General features: G+C 46.9%; 1 protein-coding gene across 1 annotated transcript in view; it reads right to left on the bottom strand.

Annotated features, from left to right (window-relative positions):
- Positions 1 to 23,180, bottom strand: part of ptprn2 (protein tyrosine phosphatase receptor type N2) — a 129,776-nt gene extending 106,596 nt beyond the window's left edge. The window contains exons 1-2 of the mRNA XM_049011094.1: positions 22,838 to 23,180; positions 10,624 to 10,674 (exon numbers count right to left, since the gene is read on the bottom strand). Coding sequence (XP_048867051.1) covers positions 10,624 to 10,674; positions 22,838 to 22,916 — 130 coding nt within the window. The 5' untranslated portion in view covers positions 22,917 to 23,180. The remainder of the gene's footprint in view (positions 1 to 10,623; positions 10,675 to 22,837) is intronic.
- Between the last annotated feature and the right edge of the window lie 561 nt (positions 23,181 to 23,741).

Here is a 23,741-nt window from a genome sequence, read left to right as displayed (position 1 = left end):
CAGCACAGGGACAGGCCAGGGACCACACAGGGATAGCACAAAGACAGCACAGGGACAGGCCAGGGACCACACAGGGATAGCACAAAGACAGCACAGGGACAGGCCAGGGACCACACAGGGATAGCACAAAGACAGCACAGGGACAGGCCAGGGACCACACAGGGATAGCACAAAGACAGCACAGGGACAGGCCAGGGACCACACAGGGATAGCACAAAGACAGCACAGGGACAGGCCAGGGACCACACAAGGACAGCACATGGCCAGGGACAGCATTGGGGTGGTCCAGGTAAAAGTAATGACTGCTCTCCCCCTGTCAAACCCATTACCGCATCCAAGTGATTGGTGGGATGACAGAGACACACTCGTCACTCTAATACCTCCAACACCCATATTTCTACATGCAGCCGGGTCCTTGGAAGCAGACATTTTAATACAGCGCAGTGGCCAGTTAACGGCAGTCATCAATCAGTGACACAGTGACCCATCAGGTATGCGGCTGCGAGCTTTGATCACCGTGAAACAGGACGTCAGCAAATAACACCAAATACCCCTTTGTTTAAAGTATCAAATGTTTGGTGTCCCACTGATAGAAAAACAACAAAAAAAAATATCATAGTCAGATCCCACTCACGAAAAAAACACAATATGAGAAATCTCACTCATAGAAAACAGTGAAAACATGCAATGTGTGAAATCGCATTCAGGTGAAAAACAAAACACACATAATGAGCAAAATTTCAATCGCAAAAAAGAAATCATGTGACGCGAACATCTTAATGACTTCATTTCTTTCAGCTGAGTGGCTGTCATTCCAAACCTTTTTATCACACTCAATCGAAAGGAACTGAATAATATATATATATAATATCTTAAAAAGGTATCGACTGCATTTTTCATTAAAAAACAAAACAAGATGAGTCTGTAGTCTTCCCATGGAATTTAGGTTTCTTTGGTACACAGCCAGTTCTTTAACCACAGCGCCACCTGCTGTTCAAAGGCCTCAGAAATGACGTCATCATTGACAAACTGCGTGGTCACGCACATCTTGATCTTCTGCTTGGGTGGTGACAGATGGCGTTTCCGACGGAATCATATCAGGGTTTCAGCCGAGCAGCACGACACCTAAGAGGAGGCTTTATCTACAAGCGGCAGAAAGGAACCGCTCTCCCCGGCGCCGTGATTGGCCACGCGATCCAGATGCTGTCCAGGCCGGAAGAGTTCAGGGGACAGAGGGGATTGTGTTTTGGGCCGAGGGGAGGGTGGACGATAGAGTCTAAAGGAGACACTATCTGGGGGGGGGGGATTTTTATATTCTCATCATCACGGAAGGGGGGGGCCGACGATCGTTTTCCATCTGAAATCAGGAAAGCGGGGGAGTCAGACAAGACATGAGACACGGGAACGTCAAGCCCTGCTCATCTGCAGCAGCCTATCCAAGCCTGTGTGGGATTTGTAAAGCATGCAAATGTATCTACTGGGGCTAAGAGGGACCCGAGCCTGACAGGGGGTGAGATTGTCACAAGAAGCCCCTCCTCAGTGAAAAAAAAAACTTGGCAGACCAGTTACTCCCATGTGGGGGTCTTGGCTGGGTTTCACCTCATGCCCCCCACCCACCCACCATGACCGTTCCTCCTCGCTTTCCTTCCTCCTCGCAGTGTTCGATCAGCCACGTAAAAGCCGGCGCCTGCGAGATCCACGGACACCGGAGTGCCCCTGGAAGCAGACGGAACGTTCTGGAACGTCTCCTTGGCTGAGCGCCCGGCTGAGCCCTGTGCCGCCGTCGCAGTCGAGGTGAGAGGCGGCATCATCTAATCAGGTCGAGCTTTTATCCCAGCGAAATGATTGCAATCAGCCCGGCGAAAGCTATTTTTAGGTATTCCCCATTTTGAGCGTCACCCTGCAATTAGGGACGAGCTCCCCATGTGATGTGGACGGCCAGAACCAATCCGGGGCCGCCTACACCTCACCGCATGAAGCCGTCCACACTGCGACGCGCCGGCCTGTGATATTACATTTCATAAAAAGATATAAGGAGTGTATAATACTGACAGTTTGCTTAATTGAACGGGAGGTTAACAAATAGTTTCTTATCACTGTGCTTTTGCATATTTCTAACTTGGCAGTGTGGTTATAAACGTTCTAGAAAGGATCAGTTACAACGATGGGTCATAATTACCCCCACGCATGCTTAACTCTGTCCGCTGTCACAGAGAGATTCCCGGAGCGGTAGTTCAATAATAGCTTTCTTCAGCTTGATTTATAGCTTGGGCTGCAGCCGAGGAGAATCTGAAAGCCGACTCAGCTAGAACCAGCCCATAACAACGGCAAGGCGCTTAGTAGGGAAGCTCACACAGGACGCCATTTCCCAAACCCTGTCAGGAAGCCGGTTAATTTTATTTTCTTGTTCTCCCCCAGAAGGTGGCAGAGTGTTTAAGGAAAACGCAAGGTTTGTCAGGCAGCTGCTTCCGTTTACGTAACACACTAGCAATCAGCTTTCGATAATTAGAAGACTTGCTGTAGGCAACAGAGAGCGAAAGGAATCATGGGATATGGGGTAAGGGAGGGGGTGTGGAGATTGTGGTGGTGCGGGGGCGGGGCGGGTGGGGTAATCCGATCAGCAGAAGGGAACACGCACGTGACAACAAAACAGGCGTTAGGTCGTGGAGACGAGGCTGGACTAAGGCATGAGCAACCGGCCGTCTGTTCTGGGCCGGAGAAAAGAAACAGAAGTCAGGGTTACGTTTGATTGATAATAAGTCACCTCAGGCTGCCTCACCCCTGGACATGAACGAACCCCCCCCCCCATCCATCTTAAATTAATCCACCTGTGTACAGAAAAAAAAGCATGTCCTCAGCAACTCATTAATTAAAGTAATTGACTAATCCCTAACGGGAGTGACCCCATGACCAGCAGGCCTGACTGCCTCTCAGACAGACAAACAGCCTGCTCCATCTGCCTCCGCTCACGGCCACCGGGGGCACTGTGCTAAATATCCCTCTGCGATTCACAGCTTGCCACGTTTTTTTTTTTTTTTTTACATATGAAAAAACAATGCTGACTATTTCAAGCCGCTGGCAAATTGTCTGTGACAGATGGCTTTTTATATTTCAGACCATTTTCTGTTTGTTCAATCTACAAAAAAAAAAAGTATAATTATTTCTTTGCTCTCTATGAGGGGAAGAGTAGCCATCTTAACTCTAAGGCACGAAGGAAAACAGGATTGTCAGTAAACATACATCAGGGGCTCCGGTTGGGAGCGGCCCGGGGGCCGAGTGGGAACAGCGACCTCCCAAGGCTCCTAATCCAGGCTGTACAGTCGATAACGGAGTCAGGCTGAGTAGATGCAAGAGCAATGGATTGACTCACAGAAAGTACGTGGGGGTGGAGCCAGCAGATCTGGAGAGAGCATCCATGGAATTAAATGGCACAGACTCCTTAGTGGAACTCCACAACACACAAACAACAGGGCTGTGGGGAACCAGGGGTCTCAATTATCAAAGTTTGTGTGGAACAAGTCCTAGATGTATGCATATGAATCACTGGTACAGAGGCCAATCGGGATGTATCACTCCTGCGTAATTTAAATAAGAAACGCCCTCAATAACCATATATGGGCATATCGCTACTGCATAACACGTCAAACTGCACAGTAGGAGAACATGTTGCAGAAACTGAAACATATACTCCTATATCCTTATTTCTGTTTGTGATATATTTTGCACTATACACTTGTATTGCTGTTTTGTAACTGGAATTTTCCTAATGAGAAACTAGTTGTTTTTGTTATTTAAAAAAAGTAAAGCAGGGGAAAAAAAACAAACTTAACCAAGAACGAGGTGAAAGCTTTGATAGACATAATGGAGAAAAAAAAATAGGTGCTGCCTGGTACCTTTACGGTACCAGTGGCCTGTCGCAGAGAAGAACCTTGTAAAGGTGACAGGTGACACGTGCAGTTAATGCTGTCTCCTGTAATGAGGAAGACGGGACAGGTGAGGAAGAAGCAACACGACCAGAAAATGACCAGAAAGAAGGATCACGGCCCACAGATTCCACGTCTGTGCCGCAGGGGGCGGCCCATGTACCGCGTCAGTGTCACCTCAGGATGGTAACGTACCTGCCATCATAAGCGAAATGTCCGTAACATAACAGGAATCATTCCCGCTGGTGACATTGACAGTGCGGCTCCACCACCCATGGATGAGGCCGGGCGATCAGAAATAGGTAAGGTAATTTTGAGGTTGAGTTTGGCTGGCTGCAGCATGTGACGTGGCTTCGAACATTGACATGGACCGACAAGTGAATGTTGCTGAAAAGGAACTGAGCCAAACACATCAGCTGTCCTGTAAAACATATATTTAGTGACAGCGACATATTACGTTTTTGGACATAGACCTCATATGACTTAGGGATGATTCCTTGTCCTTAGTGTGTGCTGCCAGGACTCACTGTGTGAATACAACTAGAAAATTCTATTTGTTTATTGTGGTGTGAGAGTTACGCAGGGTCTTGGCCAACCGGTTTACAACAGATATGCTTCTCCGCTGCTAAGGGTTTGTGTGACTGGGAATATAAAAATGTAAAAATGTGAGTATGAACGGTTAATAAATGAGAGCCCAGAATTGGACCAGGAGTCAGTGCCTGTAGATCGGTTTGGAGCTCAGGAGTGAATAAGAGGATTTGACCCTTCTAATACACCTCCCTGTTCCTTCGGACAAACTCCTACTTTAACGATTAAATCCAAAGTAATCACTGTCATTCTGTAGGTCTATTATGATGCCAGAAACATAAAGTGATTATGAGATCTGCCCGGGCCTGGTCAGTACCGCCGGCGAGGCTGGGGGTTATGAACAGGCTCCATGACGACAGGAAGTGTGTGTGTGTGTGTGTGTGTGTTTGGGGGGGGGCAGCTGGTTTATTTTCCTCATGCCTGACATCTGTGTACCAGACCTGCATCACACACACACACACAGCACACAGCCTCCCGGTCGTCATCCAGCACTCCTGTCTGTTCTATCTATAGAAAGGCATTTGCTCTCCTCCTCTTCCTCCTCCTCCTCCACCTCCACCCAGCTCTCCGACAGCCCAGCCGCGGCTGGCTTACGCCGGCCTACACGCCCGCCGCTCCGCGCCGACCCCCTCGCCTTGCCGTCTGTCTCCACTCGCGCTGAGCGTCACTGCCTCCCCGCTTCGCTGTGCTGCGATCCGCGGACCTTCTGTCTCCTGTTTTTTTTACAGCCTTCTGCGCTCCTCTGCTGTTCTCTGCGATGGGCCGCTTGAACTCTGCTCCATGTCGCCTCCCCGTGGCCATAACTCTTCCCCATCATCATCATCGTCATCATCATCGCTTGTACCCCTCCCTCAAGGCCACTACAATCCATTATCTCTTAGTTTTGCCTAACAATTTGCATGACTATTTAAATATATTATACCTACATAAAAGCAGTTAAAGACTTTAAAAACACTCACTTTGATGCTTCGCTCTGTTACACAGAATTATGATCGGACAAAGTACTACTTTTTCAAATCCAAGGCAGAGAAACTGACAGCGTATGTTGGCGTTTCTTTCAGCTTAGCTGTTAATTAATTTGCCGATCTAATGAACGTATAGCTGATTTAATGAGTGTACAGTTCAAATCAAACTCAGGGCTTAAAACAAGCGCCGGTGATGCTCAGACTGATGTCGTAAGTTAAAATAAATAGCCGATGCTCCGTCTATTTTTGCACCGCACAATGAACATTACACAGCGATCATTAGTTCAGTCGATGAATTATTACCATGTCTACCTTCTATTTAATCGATTGTATCGAATTAAAATTTTAAGCCACCCGAGTCAAAAATGCGATGTGGCGCCCGGGTTAATTCTACGAGAAGTTGGAATGAAGCCACATAAGCCGCGATTCTTATCCTAATATCCATCCATCCACCCATCCATCTTCTGTAACCGCATGGTCGCGGGTGGTCCGCAGCATATCCCGGAGTGATCCGTATATATAACAATAAATAATCAAACCAATAATTATTATTAGGAGTAGGGGTAATTCCGCTGTTTGGCCAGAGACTTTTATCATCAAATTTACCTTATAGTTTGCATTACCGGTTCCACGCCGGGGTTAATGTGTCTGTGCTTCCAGGTGCAATTAACCACAATGAACGGAAATCAAGTCATATGCAGTCGTTTAAAAGATGGATCCGGAGAGACGTTTCGGAGCCAAAAATATTAAAGATTATTAAAGGTATTAAAACAACCCGGTCCTTATTTAACTATAAGACCACGCATCACTATTAGGGGATCCCCTGATGGGATGTATTTTAAACCACATTTCATTGGTTTAAAAAGGGTTGATCCATGTTTTAATACACGGGTCAGGTCTATTACTCGATTCATGATTGTTTGTATCACACGTCTTACTGATTTCGTTAAAACGCCTTATTTAAATGCTATACGTTAAACAAAAGTAGAAAACGTTTTTTTGTGTAATGTAGATATAAAAGACCCAAACGTGATAAGTGTCGGTTACGGATGCTGCACAGAAGTCGGCGCCGGAGTGTTTCCATTTCACCGCTGAGTGAGTCGCACATCCCCGCCAAAGGCGCCGAGCGGCCGCCGAGAGGCTGACTAAGCTGTCATAATAATTCACGGCATATATTACATTAGAGGTCCAGCGAAAAAACAGCAGGATCATTTTCATTCTCCAGAAACAAAATTATGCGATAACCAGCGGTGACAAATGCTAATAGTATCTGAAATAAACTCTGTATTAATATGCTACTTGGTAATTAGAATGCTCTATAGATCCCTGCTTGCTTGTTTTCGCGTATGGTTTGAGTCCTTTCGTTCAAGTGCGTAATTCACATTTATATATAAAAAAAAATCACCACAATTATAGATAGTGTAACTTACACAATTTTCGTCTCTTGGCGTTTCAAATGATGTAATACACGAAAATGGCCACAAGGTGGAGACTGGAATGATGTCTGCAGTTGACAAACATCATCCCGTTCCACGAAGCGGAAGCATTACACATCTATCATGTGGATGGAGCACTAGCTGAATTAGGACAAATATACAAACCTACGGAGAGCTTGAGAGGCAACATTTGTCAAGGATCAGCGCTCCATTTAAAGCACCATCACCTGTGACACAGAGCCTGGTGCAGAAACAGCCACCATTGGCTGACTGTGACCAGGGGCGGCGAGGGAATAAGATGGCTCTCGGTGCCTATTTATCACTTATGCCTTAATATGTGCTTCCATCCATAGCGATGGGACAGTTGAACCGTTTACGCAGCTTGATAGTTCAGTAGAGCAGAGAAAGTGCCTTGCTCCCTGTTTGACGGAGTAACAGGAGCTACCCAGCATCGCTAAACAGAGCTAAACATGGAATGGCGAACCAGGTGTCGGACTCTGTCTCGGCTAGCGCTGGCCGTGTTTGGCTTCTGTACAGGCGGAACAGGGCCAGCCCATCACTCGGTATGTTATAAAACTGTGGTTAGGGTTAGGGCTCGAGCTGTAACGGGATGCACATGAACGGCATTAAAAAATGCACAAAAACCATCCCCTTTAAAAATACACCCTCCAATATTGTGTGGTTGTAACTCCCATAGAGATAAACTTACTACATTGGGATACTCAACTGGCTCCGGAGCGAAACACAATTTAATTCGGACCCTGTGATCATTGTACCCACCAGAGCCCACCTGATAAATTTATCATAGGCAAAATATTATCCTCAGGTACCCCCTACATCTCCAACACCCCCTCTGAAATATTTTACAACTCGACCAGCGACCAGCCGAGTGATGCTACCTTTGGGCCCTTGAGCAAGGCTCATGGAAGTTTTATTTACACAAAAATTTTCTAGGGGCGGTAGTAAAAAAATGATTGGTTATGTTTCTGAACCAATCAGGTTGTAGATGAGGTGGGTCCAAGCAACTAGAGAAGGCGGGACCAAGACATCTGATTGGTTGGCCCTGCCCCTTTTAGTTGCTTGGACCCACCTCCTATTCAATATGATTGGTTATCTCTGAACCAATCATTATTCCTTCTGCCCTCAGAACATTTTTGTGTAAGTAAACCTCACATGAGCTTGAGCAAGGCCCTTAACTCCAACTGCTCCAGGGGTGCTGGACACTGGCCAACTGCACTGTGACCCTCAGTCTTGCTGTCACCTGTATACGTCTCTGTGTGTCTCATGAAGAAACGATGGGGTACAAACACACAGCATCACTGTTCTGTTCTAGAGCCGCACCGTGGGTAGCTGTGGGTCTCCCGCTGGGCAGATTTTCGCTAACATGCTGTAGGAGTGTTATTGCCATTAACACAATGGGTTTGCTCAGGGAACGGAGGAGCACAATAGATTTCCGAAGCTGCTGGGAGTCACGGGAAATGAACAGTGCTCCATCTTCCTGAGCGGGGCGCAGCGCGGTCGAGCATTTAGCAGAATTTGTTTCATCCTCTAGAAGCCGCGGGATGCACTCTGAGGCAAAAGTCGATGTCATAAGAATGGACCGGCGCCTGACAGTACAGAGGTCCCGCCATCCCAGGAATACCGAGCTGGGTTTCAGGGAAGGCCCGTACGTAATCCCGATCTCCTGCGATTTCCTGAAATCCGGGAGTGCGCATCTCATCGAAAGCACTTATCCGATCCTACCATGGGAACTGCGGAGGGGGGAAAAAAGCTGACTGCGTTGAACTGCATTAACTGTGGCAGTGAAGCTAACTAAGCATTAAATTTTTCCCTCAGAAGTTGGGCTATTGACAGACCCCTCAGGAAAAATACCTGTTGTAAGGCTACATGAGAAGTGCAGGTATTAGTTTGCATCTGAAAGATCAACATCAGTGATGCCTCATATGCTGTTCTGTGTATTGGACTCGATTCGGTTGTTCTAGGTCTTCCCCCAACTGTCTTGTCAAAAGGTAATTGGCCACCTGCCTCACTGACATGACATAATATGTGTCCTCAATCCACGCTGTGCCCCCTGCTACCTACAAATCCTAGACCTGGCCACCTATGTCAAACGAACCTGCCGTTAATGTCCCATGACCAGACCTGAGCCAAGACAACACAAGGGAGACAACAGAGGATCTGGCTGTTTCCATGCCAACTGACTCTGCACCATCTCCCGCTGTTGCTAGGCAGCCCATCAGCACAATTATGTTTTTTTTTTTTTTTTTTTTTTTAGAGGCGTGAGGGTTGTCTTCAAAAAGTAAACCTGTCAGGGATGTCGTGGAAGCTGTAGGATACTGTCAAACACAATTTCTTCCTGCTTCTCTGCTGAACGCACCTGAGCAGGAGAAAGTCTAATTATTCTATTTCCCGATTTGCATAAGTCTGAATGATTGGCTGCCCAGCAGCGCTAAGAAGTTACTGACAACAAGCTAAAAGCTGCTTACAGGCAGCATGAGGAGGGAAACGTCCTCCCAGGGGAGCCCTTCCAAAGAGTGAGTGAGCGGAGAGATGCTAAAAAAAGCAGGTTAGTCCTTGAGGGACGTGACACAGCATCCGCCCCAGTTCATCAATCGGCACGCCGCGGTTTCACAGAGAAACGGCGGGAAGGGAAACCGCAGCCCTGTCACACACGAGCCTAATGCCTAATGCCTAATGAACACACTTAGCTTTCCGAATCGGATTCGGGCCGTGCGCTTCCTGGTGAGCGTTTCTCACTTTATATCTCCCCGTAGAATCTACTTACCCGTCTTACTATCTAAAACTTCATCTGTGAAGTTACCATACCAGAAAGTTTCACTGCAAACGGGTTATAACAAAGGAAGGCTATCATAGTAGCGGGCTGTAACACAAGTCAAAACACTGTCGCGTTATAACAGAACAGGTTCATAACACTGGGAAGTTATAATAATAGCAAGTCACAGTACTTACAACCTTCTGGTGTTATAAACTGTAACACCAGCAAATTACAGAACTGCATCAGTAGAGAGTAGAGTGTGAAAAGCATGTGCAAAATGTTCATACTACTAAATTGTCTTGCAGGTTGTTCAGCCACCATACAGTTCCTTGTATGTTTAATACACGTGGCCAATAGAGATCGTTCTGATTCTGCTTCAAAGCCCACAGGACATAAACCACCGGAAGGTTATAAGACAGACAATAGGAGGCTGAAACACCGGCAGGTTCTGACATCAGCAGATGAAACACTAGAAGGTCACGATAATATTGGGAGTGATAGTAGTGAGTTAGACAGCGGCGGCGGCCGCAGTCCAGCACCGAGGGCTCAGAAATGGGCAGGAGCAGCGCGTCCCACAGCCTGTGATTCACAGAACCAGACTTTGAAGGGAAACCTCAAGCCACTTCGCCAGGCTGAACAGGGCAGGAAATGAGTGGGCAAATTGTTCCGAGTGGGACGGAGCAGCTCCACCGATCGCCGCCTGCCTCCAAATCCAGCCGGTCCATCTCTGCTGGCTTCCCCGCTGCACAGATTTAATCACATCCGACCGCTCAGGTTAATTCTTTTGCCTTTATCCTCCCTCTCCGTTTGGAATGACAGCGTGATGGAGTGCACGGCCTCCCGCGAGCCTCCTCGGCCATCAGCAGAGCGTTTGGGGCACACCGGCGGCGCCAAATGATGTGTTTGAGGAGGTCTGGCCTCCGCGTTTGACTTACCGTTGGTGCATATCTCATACGGGGAGCAGAGCTGATCCTCAAACAGGCAGCCTGGAAAGCAGGGAGAAAGAAATACCATCAGAGGCCTGTAGGTGGCAGCACTTCCTGGTGTCACGGAGTTCCCACCTTTGTTTTGGTGAGCAGGTCAAAATATTTAGTCTACATGCTGTTCTTTGTTCATTGTTTGTTCAATCAGTCCACTTTATATTCATTCCGTAGGTAATTTTGAAACTCTTTCCTCTGGGTAACAGCATGGGTCATAGGTTCCATGGATCATGGAAAATTAACCAATGACACCTGTACACTACTTTCTTGCCAGTAGGGGGCCTAATAGTTAAAAACAGGAACCCTTGGCTTTGCGACCAATCACTAGCACAGCCAGTATAGAGGAACATCTGATTGCAAGGTGACCATTACCACAGCGAGTCAGGGTAGCTCTGTAAACTCTGTAAGGTTCTTAGATTAAAGGCACCTGTTGCTATGCAACCTAAACACAGAGCGACGTCATACAGGTACGGCCGGGCTTTGCAATCTGTCTAGACGTCAGGTGGATTAGAACAAAGCACAAGTGTGAATAAAAAGTACCATCCAAAAGAGATGAAGGGGCTCTGTGAGGCAGCAATGGAAACGGCCTGATTTCAGAGCTACGTAGAGATACAAATAGCAGACTTTGTTCATCCCTGAGAAGATATTTATCACTATAGGACAAGCCCCCATATCCTGCTGGTGACTGAGATAGAGCAGGATTGGGTGGGGCATGGCTAGTGGGGCAGGGCAGAAGAGGCAGGGCACTGCAGCAGCGAACCAATCCATGGGCTGAAAACAGCAGAATGCCCGCCCACTGGGATCATCACCCCAATGGAGGCGAAATCGTTTGCTGTCATGGGGCAGGACGCTGAACTTAAATGCCCCGCTGCTGAAAATGATTTGTAGTCAACAACACACACAGTGTGAAAACAGTGAAGTTCATGACATAAACCAGGAGTGTGTAATCACACCACAAGGGGGCGAGCTGGGGAGGAGAGAGGGGAGCCTCTGACTCTGTACTAACCAAGCTCATTGCTTGGGCAGCGAGCCACAGCACCTGGATTTGCAGGTGTGAGTATTTCACAGATCGGGCAGCTTTCCAGGTGACGGCCGACTCACAGCTTTCATTCAAGCGATGGGCAGACTTTAGGGGACGCCGAGCACTGTGGCCGGGCGCTGCGGGGCAGCACAGCCCCCTCTCCAGGCCCCAAGCTCCGTGTGACAATGCTGGGCAGCCACCGTCTGAACGATCCACAAGAAAACGTAGCAGAGCCCCGAGGGCTTAACGACACTTTTAATTAACCATAAATATGCCGAGCGGCGTGATGACGTTTGGTAATAAAAGCCTCAGCGGGTGGAAAAACCTCATCAAACTGAGCCTGGGGGGTGGGGGGGGGTGTCACAGCTTAATCAATAGCTGATCGCTTTTCTGACAACCTTTTCTTTTTTTTTACCAGACCCGAGAAGGGACCGTGAGGCGCAACTTGATGCAATCCATCAGCATGCCATATCTGGGAGCGTTTGGTTATGCCTGGAGACTTTGCCCGCCGCCTGCTGCTGCGTTCATCTGTCGTGTTTATCCGCTAATCCTTCCAGACATCGTGCATCGCTCACCCCAGGCTAGTACAGGAATTCTAATTAGCAGCGAGCGCGGGCCGGTGCGGATGCGGCGAGCCTTTTCGTGGATTATTAAAACATTCACACACACACACCCTCTTCTTCGTCATGCCCCCCACCCATCCCAATATGCCCCAGCCAGGTACACACTGCCTGTGAGGCTGTGCCTGCTGTCGACGGCGACAGTTCAGATGCGGTCCCCGTGGCGGGGGTGGAAAGCGATGCGGGGGCGGGACACGACCAGGACGGGCGTCATCTGCACAGTGGGAAGGAGCACAAGGAATATTAATCACCCCATCGGCAGCGGGGGGGGGGGGGGGGGGGATAGGCCTGAAGGCTCAGTGGTTTGGAGTGGGGGTCTGTTTATATCACCCAGTCGCCTCCCCTGTTACACTGCCCCCTGGCCTCTCACCCCCCATCGGTGGACACGCCAGCAGCAGACACACGCATGGATGTGCGCATCTGATGCGCAAACATGTATGCGTACTTGATCTCACGCGCATGTGAACATGCACAGCGACACACAGTGCTACGCGTGCATATACACTGCAACTGCCCACAGTTAAAAACCAGCTCAAAATCTCCAAACACCCAGCTTCGGTATCAACCCCAGAAAAAAGCCGAGTAATGACCAATAAACGTGTTTTTGATCTCTCTGTCAGAATTGAGGCATGGCACTGTCCCAGCATGGCCTAAAATCAGCAATACTATCAGCACCATCCTGCTCAAGCAGTGATGCAAGCATTTGATTGGTTCTCTGAATTGGCAATCAAATCTTTACGGCATTAAACCAAGCATTTGTAGCCAAGCAACCAAGCAACCCAGTAGTGGTTTTAGTGACATCAGTTAAAAATGGGTTGTACTGCTGTTGTGACTGGAACACCTTGGTCTTACGGCTGGGTAAAGAGCGTGTTTATTTAAAGGGACAGAGTGTCACAGCTTCCGGGATGATCTACTACAGCGGGACTGTCACCGGGGGCCGGCATCCTGCTCGCACAGACCAGCCCCCTTCACTGGTCACTGCACAGTTTTGGGCAGCAGGAAGGCCCCCCTTCTTAAAGAGAAACTCCATTAATGAGCTGGTTCATGCGTCAGAAATCCATTTAGATGTTAAAGGGGCGGAGTCAGTCGTCCAGATCGCCGCATCGGTGCTTTTATTCTCCTAATCATCCTTGCATCCATCTATCCATCTTCCGTAATTGCTTATCCTGTACAGGGCCTGGAGCCGATCCCGGGAGTCACAGGACACGAGGCAGGGGACACCCTGTATGGGACACGGTGATTCACTGCCCCCCCCCCCCCCCCCCCCCCCCCAAGACGCCCAGCGGAATTCTGGGATGCCACCTCAAGTCGACAGACACCAGCTCATGCTCGCCAGCAAGCCAGTGCTGCCTTCTGCTTTGGGGAACACACAAGACTTTGCTGATCTTTCTTCGCATAAGCTCTCAGGACATGCTGATACCTCTCCCATCCTCGGCTTCGAGCCGACGCTCGTGATCCCTAATCAGGCACAAGATCACAGGGCAGGTGACACCCCTGGCAGGGCACCTGTGCAGGCAAACGTGATACTGTCATCAAAATCATGGAAATCAGAGACACCAGATCACCTAAAATGTAAAGTGCTTTTGGATTGTGAGAGGAACCAGGGAGGGAACCCGCAACACATCCAGCCTTAGACACTAAAACATCCCTAAATTTAAAATATCGGCGGGTTTGTCCTGCTCCTTGCCGTCAGCAGGTCGGTGTAATTAGGGCGCCGGCCACGTCAAAGCCTACAAGAGCAAACATTAGGTGTGTTTGTGCACTCAGCTCCGTGGGCCCTGTTTAAACAAGAGGGGGCGTGTTCGGTGCGCCGTGACATGCCGGGTCTGTAACCTGAAGTACCAGGCACATGTTAAAATTATCAGACCAGAAACCCGGTCGAACCTCAATCAAAGCGATAAAAAAGCCGTATTTCAATGCGTGCACTGACAAAACCCAAAAGAGTACATGTCTAATTGTATAAGCATTTATCCAATGGGCTTACCAGCAAAGCAAATATGGCAAACAGCGGGAGATACAGCATGACGGATACTGCAGATCATAGATCCACTGTAATCATTTAGTCATTGTGCCTTGTCACAAACTGCCACAGTGCCTTGCTGCTCAGATATTCATACAGATTTATGTTTTAGCCCCGAGCTAAAATTTCTATATGAGTCGAGCTCATTTCCTGCATTACGCATTAATCATATATTATTTTTATGATGAATGCAACTGGAAAGCAGAGTGTGATGTATGAAAAGAACCTAAATACTCGTGCCAAAGGAAACTAGAGCTGGTGCAGGCAGACCAGCAGCATTACAGACACGTTCGAGGTACTCATGTATTCTGAAGCTTTCCTGAAGAGACCGGAACAATTTCCCATGTCTGATCACGCTACCTCTCCTACTCTCTCACTCGCTTCGCGGATCCAGACCAAGCCGGTTTGCAAAGTGCGCCGAATAAACAGTTTGCCCTCGACAGCCTCTCCGGCATGAAACGGGCTCCTCGCGAGTCGTTTTGGTTATATAAACAAAATTATAATATTTACTAAACCTCTCCCGACGCACGCTAACTGTCACAATGGCGACAGTCGTCACGGCGACGCTCCCCGGCCTTGTCTGCGGTTCCCCTGAATTATTATCTAAAGCAAAAGAAAAAAAAAAACTCACAGTCCTTGATCTCTCAAACTCTCTTCGACTTCAGCGCATATAGATGAGGACAGAACATGTAAACCGAGCATGACTGAGAGTACAGGCTACAAAAAATCAATCCCTTTTATTATTCACCCATTTTCCATAACCCAGTGTTTCCCAATCCCATCCTTGGGAACCCACAGACAGTCCACATTTTTGCTCCCTCCCTGGGACTGTCTGACAAGGAGCTCAGAGGGAGCGAAAACGTGGACTGGCTGTGGGTCCCCGAGGACTGGATTGGGAAACACTGCCATAACCAATTATGCTGCACAAGGCCACAACAAGCCTGCAGCTCATTCATAGGAAGCACAAGTCGCAAAGTAGGGGACGACCTGCATGCCATGTCCATCCATCGCAAGGCATACGATCACACACAAGAGGCACTTCAGAGGTACGAGTGAAGAAGACCGGACAAACAGAGGAAACACAAGTCAGCCCCACACACGAAGTGAGAATCGACCCCGTGACCCTGGGCGGCTTGAGGCCGCGGGGCACCAATCCACCAGGCACCTTTGCTATTTCATCGCACATGACAGATGCTTTTTTCCGAAGAAACACTCGGCTGCCACTTCATATACCGTCGATGTTATGGGGCGAGAAAGAGACTGTAAACGGTGGCAGACGCCTGCACCCAGGTTAGCGGCTGATAAAGCGTCTGGTGTGCAGGTGGAGGATTTATGACGGCTACTGCTGTAGCTGCTTGGGCGGCTGGGGGCGGAGCGGTTTAGAATCTGGGTCTAAGAACCTGGTCTGGGACACAGCACAGGGTCTGCTGTTGTGCAAATTCAATTCAGTTCTATATAGCGCCTTTCACGACAGAGTCACCCCAAGGCGCTTTACATGGAGGTGCTGTGACTTACACAGAATAATTCAAAAAATGGGGAAAAGGGAGATGAAGAAATTATAGGAGGCCAGACGACAACGGAGGAGAGGAACCAACAACCTAAGCAGGAAGAAAAAAAAACCCTCCAGGGGTCCAAGGTCAACTGGTTGCCCCCCCCAGGCATGCTAACATCATTAACAGGAGTCTGAAGCCTAACCCCCCCCTCCAAGGCAAGGAATACCCTGGAGGGGGCACCAGTCCAAGGCCGTAACTGTGGAGTCAGCATTACGGGGGGGTGTAATTATAATTAGGGGTGGAGTGCTAAGCGGGGCAGCCGTCCCAGGGACCAGCCTCCCCTAGCGACAACGAGGGCCCCCCCTTCGACCAGAGGCATACTGCTGCAACATGGGAGAGGTTTATAAGGAGGAGACTTATCATCTGATATCCGAACCTTCATTATAAACCCCTCCCACTCAACATTGCCCCTCCCACTCGGCTCCTGGTTGCAGTGATATATACTTACTGCACATCTGACATATATGCAAAACATCCATGAAGAATAAGGCTCTAATATCATACATATTACACAGATATATTTGGACAGTATACCCCATTACAAACTTATGTAGATATCCTACTTTTATATCTCTCATTTTAATGTAAACAGTCTCATTATGGTTGCAGTCAACACAAAAAAAAAAATAATAAATTATATATATATATATATATATATATATATATATATATATATATATATTTGGTGCAATACTTAAAAAAAAGACATGTAATAGTTTGTAATGTTTTGTAGTCAAACCATGTTCTTGAGGCGTGCATTTGATGAAAAAAGCATGTTTGTGGAAACTACTGCAATGCATGATGGGAATGATATTTGGAGGCTACTTAAATTTCAGGTGTGAATTTGAAAAGGGAGGGGGGCACAGTCCATTTTTTCCCCGCAGGTCCAGTGTACAGTTGTTCCACCACTGATTATAAAATATATTGGGGAGGACATTGTGAGCACATCTGAATATAGGGGGCGGGACGTGTATATATTAAAAATACGGCTTTGCATCGATCCATCGCAGGTTGGGGTCAAACACACCTAACTGAATATCTCTGCATAAACTTGAGGACAGTAGAGGGCTGTGGTGCCTATGACCAGAAGGTTGCTAGTTCCAATCACATTGTTGGCAGAATAGCCAAATGACCATTGGACCCTTGAGCAAGGCCCTTAACTCCCCAAAATACTCCAGGGGTGCCAGATAAATGGCTGGACCCCGCACTCAGACCCCAAGCTTCGCTGCTCTCAGCTGTATGCCTGTGTGTCTCGAAAAGCAGAGCAGGACTGGATGTGTGAAAAGAAGAATCCCGATATACCTGTAGTTGTGCAAATGCAAATAATGCAAATCAAATGCAAATAAAATACACCCACTGATCTACTGCAAAGCCACAAAATAATCCAGCACACTATCTAAATAAAGCAAATAAACATGGCCGACAACTTTTAACAAGGTGCAGTATGGCCTGCTGGTCCCTGTGTATTTGCCAAGGACATGCATTTACAGAGCTGCCATCTGCCTGCTTGTAAAGCAGCCACCTGCTGCTCTGGGTTCGGGGGGGGGCCTTACAGTGCGCAGTGGCCTGGGGGCCTGGGACTCGCTGCGGGTCGCCCTCAGGGGCTGGAGAGCCGGGCCCATAACAGCACTCCACAAGCCGGCCGTCTCCCTCCCCACCCTGCTCAGCATCGAGGAAGATTCCAGATGATGAAAGGAGGATCTACACTGAATCGTCCCGACAGCCCCATGCTCAGCCTTCTACATTTCAAAGACTCAGCTTTCTCCTCTGGTAAATTTCAATACCTTGATTTCCTGGGTAAATCTTAATACTTTTTCATCTGAGAATCACAGGCTGCGTTTGAGTTGAGCAGAGGTATATTGCCATGGTGATGCAATGCCGTCCCATGTATCCCTATCATTTGGGGGGGGGGGGGGGGGGGGGGGGCACTACGGAGGCTTAGTGATGGTCCATTCACATTCCTGGAGGCCTCTCTCCTTGGTGTTCTGAGAGCAAGCAGCTGAAATGAGACTCAGCCTTAACAACCCCCCGCCCCCCAACAGGGCTATTTTTTTCCCCCCAGTTAGAAAAAAATAACTGCAAAGAAGAGACAACTAAACTAATAATTTCCTTTTCCATCACTGCCAATTGCAGTACAATTATTTTGCGTGATTAATCACATAATTTTACAATTACACACGTAATTTTACAATTAATCACATTCCGTGAACTCAAGGTTCCTGGCCAAAAACACAGGAACTCGGTTCCTGGCCAAAAACACAGGAACGAAGCTAAGCATGAGGGGGGAAAATAAATCAGCTGTTGTGTTCTATGCGATACGTCTTTTCCCGAAGGCCCCAGGAAACCAAATGACAATCAGCCATCCCTATTTATAAATGAGGCGTGAAGGGACAGGATGGTGTGACTAGCGAAGCAGCGATTTTACCCCCCCAAGCAGAGTCTCAGCAGCCATGCCCCCAGCTCCACCCCCTACATGTGCGAGAAACTTCAGTCGCTCCCCCACCTGTCGGCAGTTCATCCCCCTCGCTCGGTACTTAAAGTTGATTGGGCAGCACGTGCTAAGCCCCGCTCCCCCAATCGAGCTTCCCTGCTCTACAGGAGGTCCCCACTTGGCTTAATGATTCGACAGCTAGAACTCAGGTATCTGTTGAAGATCAGATGAACCCAACCCACTACGTATTACTGTTACCTGTGATTGTGCTGCCTGGTGCAAGTCCTGATGCAGCCTACCCTCGAATGTCTTTCATCTTCGGTTGTTTGACCTACTGCACTCGAGGGCCAACTGACATGAATTAAACATACTAAGCCTGGTTGCTATGGAAATGCATGGAGGGCAAGAGGATGGGGATAGTGACCTTTGTTGGGCCTGGATGATAGAGCGGCAGGTTTGATTTCTTCCATGCTCGGCCGTAATTGAGCATTTGGCTTGGGCAAACCAGCAGGGCACGGCACACGCCTCCTCCTCTTCCACACAGCTTACTCGAGGAGCAGTGACTGTGCCAAAGTGTTCCCTGGGTGCCACGGCGATGCTACCGTGACAACGAAGTACGGAGGTACCTGTTATTGTACGCGCTAACGTCTGCAGCTAAAGACTGCAATACTGTCCGTCTGGCCCAACAGAAAGATCTACAGCCTCGTGCCCGTTCCGGTAACTTAAGCTTATCTAAAACTCTATTGGTTGAATTACTTCACCACAAACCACCATCCCTCAACTTAAAGGTGAAGGTGCAGACCTGATGCAAGTCAAGACTAAAAACACATTGACTCCTTAGCATCTGAAGATTACAGTGAGGTCAGACTATTAATTTGTGTTCATGCATACTTACCGATGCATCGCGCAGGACTTTAACACATCACGTTTTTGAAATGTGCTTTATGACCTAGTGCCCAGGTAGTTCCTGGCCAACAGCCTGGTAGGGTCCCTATCCGTGCCGCTGAGTTAGGAACTTAACTCACATGGGTTTGGTAAATATGCCCATGTAGTATTAATAAAGCTGAAACACTGCCTATGCAAGTCCCTGCACAGATTCTCACGTGCTGAGTAAACGTGGTCGTATTCCGTTGCCCCCTTAAATGAGAGCATAAATATGTAGCTTCCACGTCGCAGGATCCATACCCCCCCACCCCCGCTCCCACCCCCGCCCTGCCTGCAATGCCACTGTGATTGGGCAGCCATGGGAGCAGAGCAGCATGGGACGCTACCAGGAACCCTGATCCTGTGCCAGAGTAATTTACCACTATGGCTGTGCCTTTTACAATAAAAAAAAAAATCCAGCCAAGACTGTTAGGGACCGTCAGCGAACTGCAGATTAATTCAAAGACATTAAGTCCTGGCCACAATGTAAAAGAAAAACGGCAGACATTAATCCTTATAGCACTTTGTCCAGAAATAATGCTGCTCCCTTAATTTCCTATCCTGCCAAAAATGGCCGGGTAGTAAATCTGCTCAAGTGTCCAGCTCTAGGACCGGCCTTTAGAGAAGAGTTTCATTTGGTGACCCGAGTCCTCGTGAGTGTGTTAAGGTGCAGCAGATCACTGTGACCTTCGGTGCCAAAGCAACACCTCCACCAGGGCCATGGCTACCTGAGATCACAGCGTGACTTGGTGTGTTTCCACAATCCGGCCTTGTTCGGCCAATCTGTCCCGTTCGGCTCCTCTTGAACCTTTATTTTATTAGGTACACACAAATGGTCCTATGACCAGTAACTCATTGCCAGTAGTACTTAACATACCGCCTGGCAGTAGTGTTGACTGAGTTCAAAATGCTCACTTTTCATAATACAGATAAAATATGTCAAACTTAATTTCAGCTCGCAGCACGAAACAGCAGTTGGTGACCTAAAGGTCACGTGACCGTTACCCTTATTTTACGGAAAACAAATCGCAGACCTGCGTCATTTGAGGATGTGTATATATGTAACTATAGAACGCGAAAGAGGACAAGAACAAATAACATCAAACCAAATCACATGAAATATGTAAACAGACATCGATGTATTGTTTCGTAAAATTAAATAAGAACCATCGTTTAAAGTGCGGTCATCTATACGAACAGGTGATTGGGATTCTGGTTTCCGCTTCCAGTCCGCAACTTGATATACACAACTCTAGCTGTCCATTTGTATGATTGTGTTTATAAGCTATCGGTATGCACATAAATATGTAATTAAGACAAAGACAAATGCTTAGCTAATTAAACAAATAGCAATGAACGTAGGCCGTACGCAATCGCAACTGTTTTTTCCCGTTACTTTCGGTGTATCTATTTATTCCTTAAAAACACTGTGAATACAGCTCTAATGGCGGAGATATTATACATAAAGGAAATTACTTTATAAATCGCATTATATTATCGATCGGAATATTGTAGCAGGTTATATTTAGACGATGCAAATGTACTCTTTAGGTTTTGAATAAAAGCAAGTACTTTAAACTGCACTCAGGCAAATTTAATAAACAGTTCTAGTCGTGATATTGCTGCATAATAACACCTATTGGCCTTTTTAGCCATGATACTGCATAATGCAGGTCATAATGATTCAGGAACAAACATACATGACTTCGGCTGGGTTTAAAGTCTCGATCACACATGCACACGCATGCACATATGCGCCCGAATGGCGTGGAACTGTTACAAAATCTTCGCTATGGAAGTCAAGTATGGTGTTTTGGGATCATAAAGCCAAAGATCATGTGTTACAAACGACGAAAAAAAAAAAAAATCACAGGAGGCGATGCTGCGAGCAAAACGGCAAAGTGATGCCCCAACCATCCCACCACTTTACCACAGTAAAGACGACTAAAATATTAATCACATGTAGCACATTATGATAAACGATTTTAACATTTTAAAAGAGCACTGAGTTGGCGCTATTGCTGTTGGCAAAAGTCTCATTACTGTACAAAAGCAAAATGAATCACGACCCCCCCATAAAGCGCAACAGTGTTTCAAAGTGATTAATAAATAAGCAAATCAGTGCTGTAAAGTGAGCTCCCACCCACGGCCAATAAGTAGATTTACTCCTTTTCGTTGTGCTTAAATCGATGGGATACAGCACTTTAACTTCCACCATATATAGTATCGCCTCTCCAACTGATACAACACAGCGGCAGCTGCAGGTGCACGGCCTGGATACCTTACTCAATAAAATGACAGAGAGACCCATTAACATCACGATCACGGACTGGCATTGTCGGTACACTTAGAACAGGTGACTTTTTAAACACATTTCTTGAATATATATATTTATAAATACGACAAATTTTGGGTTTGACCCATAATAAGTGCTATTTAGAAAACTATAGGCGCCAAGGTATACACAAAACAAAATACTTACAATTATTACCAGTGCATGCGGACTGATGCACCCAACCCGGTCTACGCGGATTTAAACACATCTCTCCTAAGTGAATGCATTGTAAGCTATTATTATCAAAGTAACGGACACTATTAACGTCAACTTTTTACACGGACAGGGTTTAATTAACATATATATGATTTGATTTAGGGAAAAATCAGGGGATTATTTACCCAACACAAGCGTTTAGGCTGAAAAGAAGCCTATTTACTATGCAGGTGATCAAGCGCATGTAATTGCTGGGGAACGATCTGTAGACTACCGAGTGTTGTCATTATTATTATTATTAGGCCTATCATTATCATCATCATCATCAATTATTATTATTGTTATTATGACAATATATTCTTGCACACTGGCATAGTTAGGAGGATAGGAATAAGCAGCTTCCTGTCCTTCGCATACCTGTTTAAGTCGTCGTCAGGATCACTGAAGCAGGGACTGCACCAGTGCAATTAGATAACGCTCGGGACCACTAGCAGAAAAATAATTTCATATTGCATGTTGAGCCGGTAGATAGATGCGCAAGCCAATGAAAGCGTCGCCCGCATGAAACAAGGCTGCCTGCTTTAGATAGGCTATAGCCTGTCTATTTTCGGAAGTATTGTGCATAATCTAATAGCACGGACATTTTTAGGTAGATGAAAGCCAAAAATCAAAGCATTCTGGAACGTTTCGTCTCATTAACATAAAAATACAGCACAAATTTCACCGACTTCAATTGTTAATTCCAATCTAACCGCATCTACAGATTTAAAGCGCTTATTTATAGGGCGAGTGTATTTAAATACAATATTTCTCATATTAGCATCATTCTGCAAAGGCCTTTCGAATATTTGGATTATTTTGAAAAGATTAAAAGTTTTGCTGCACACATATCTTATTAATTGATAAAGGTTATTTAAAAAAAATAATAATAATGTGTTCTTTTTTTGTCATTACCAAGTGCAATATTACTACCGGTCCAAAACAAACATCACAGAGTAATTCACATCCAGCTCTCTCCGCCTGTGTGTGCATACAGCGATTTAGACAAGAAATGTGGAAGGAGTGCATGATCACCCCAAAACACCCCATAGAAAAATGAATGAACTAACCAAATTTCTTGTCAGCGGATGCGATCAGCTGGATATGAAAGACCAAGAGGACGAAGATGAGGGAACGCAGGGAATCCATCGTTTTCACCGATGCGCGCCGCTCAGCCGCTAAGAACCCATTTCGTTATATTTATTCTGCTCTTCCTCTTCTCTCTTCTTGCTCCGGGGAACAAAATGATGGAGAGAAGAGCGTGTTTTGCAGAAAGAGAGGGATAAATGGAAAAGGGGTGAAAAGAGAGAGGAGGAGAGCGCAGCCGCCCAGCCTTCTCCCGCAGTCAGCTCCCGGCAGCGACAAGAAACTACGTCGGGAACAGCAACCTCGCCCAGGCCCCTCCTTTAGTGATGTCAAAGAGAAGCACACACGCGCGCGCACGCACACATACACACACACACACTCTGCTGCAGCCACATGTCGTCAGCCGCGATCCCTAAGCATGCTGCACATTATGGATGACATATGATTTAAAGTCATCTGCTGAAAAAAAACCCTTTCAATCCCAACAAACACGCGATTATAACAACAGATTACTAGTAATTCATTAGGGACATTGACGTATAAAACCACGTGACCGATTGCGTAATATAATTACATACAGATCCACTTTAATAAACAAGCCATCCAACTTCACCTGTCTGAAGATGCATCACATCTGAACTGTAATATTTTCTAACACCAGTTCAATACAGAAACGTCGAAAGCACCTGCAGTGATTTACAGGGCCTTGACAAGGCACTGCATACTAACATGAATGAACTAAGCTTACCTTTTAGAGTCACACACTGTGCCAAGGGTGGCCCAAATCACCTGAAGTAGCTGTAATTGATATTTATTTGTGTCTAATAAAAACAAAATACTACATGTACTTATAATACACAATGCCATTACCAGCAGTCCAAGTCTGTA

The sequence above is a fragment of the Brienomyrus brachyistius genome, chromosome 4 (genome assembly GCF_023856365.1).
Source record: "Brienomyrus brachyistius isolate T26 chromosome 4, BBRACH_0.4, whole genome shotgun sequence".
NCBI lineage: Eukaryota > Metazoa > Chordata > Actinopteri > Osteoglossiformes > Mormyridae > Brienomyrus > Brienomyrus brachyistius.
This window is presented reverse-complemented; position numbering and strand designations above follow the sequence as displayed.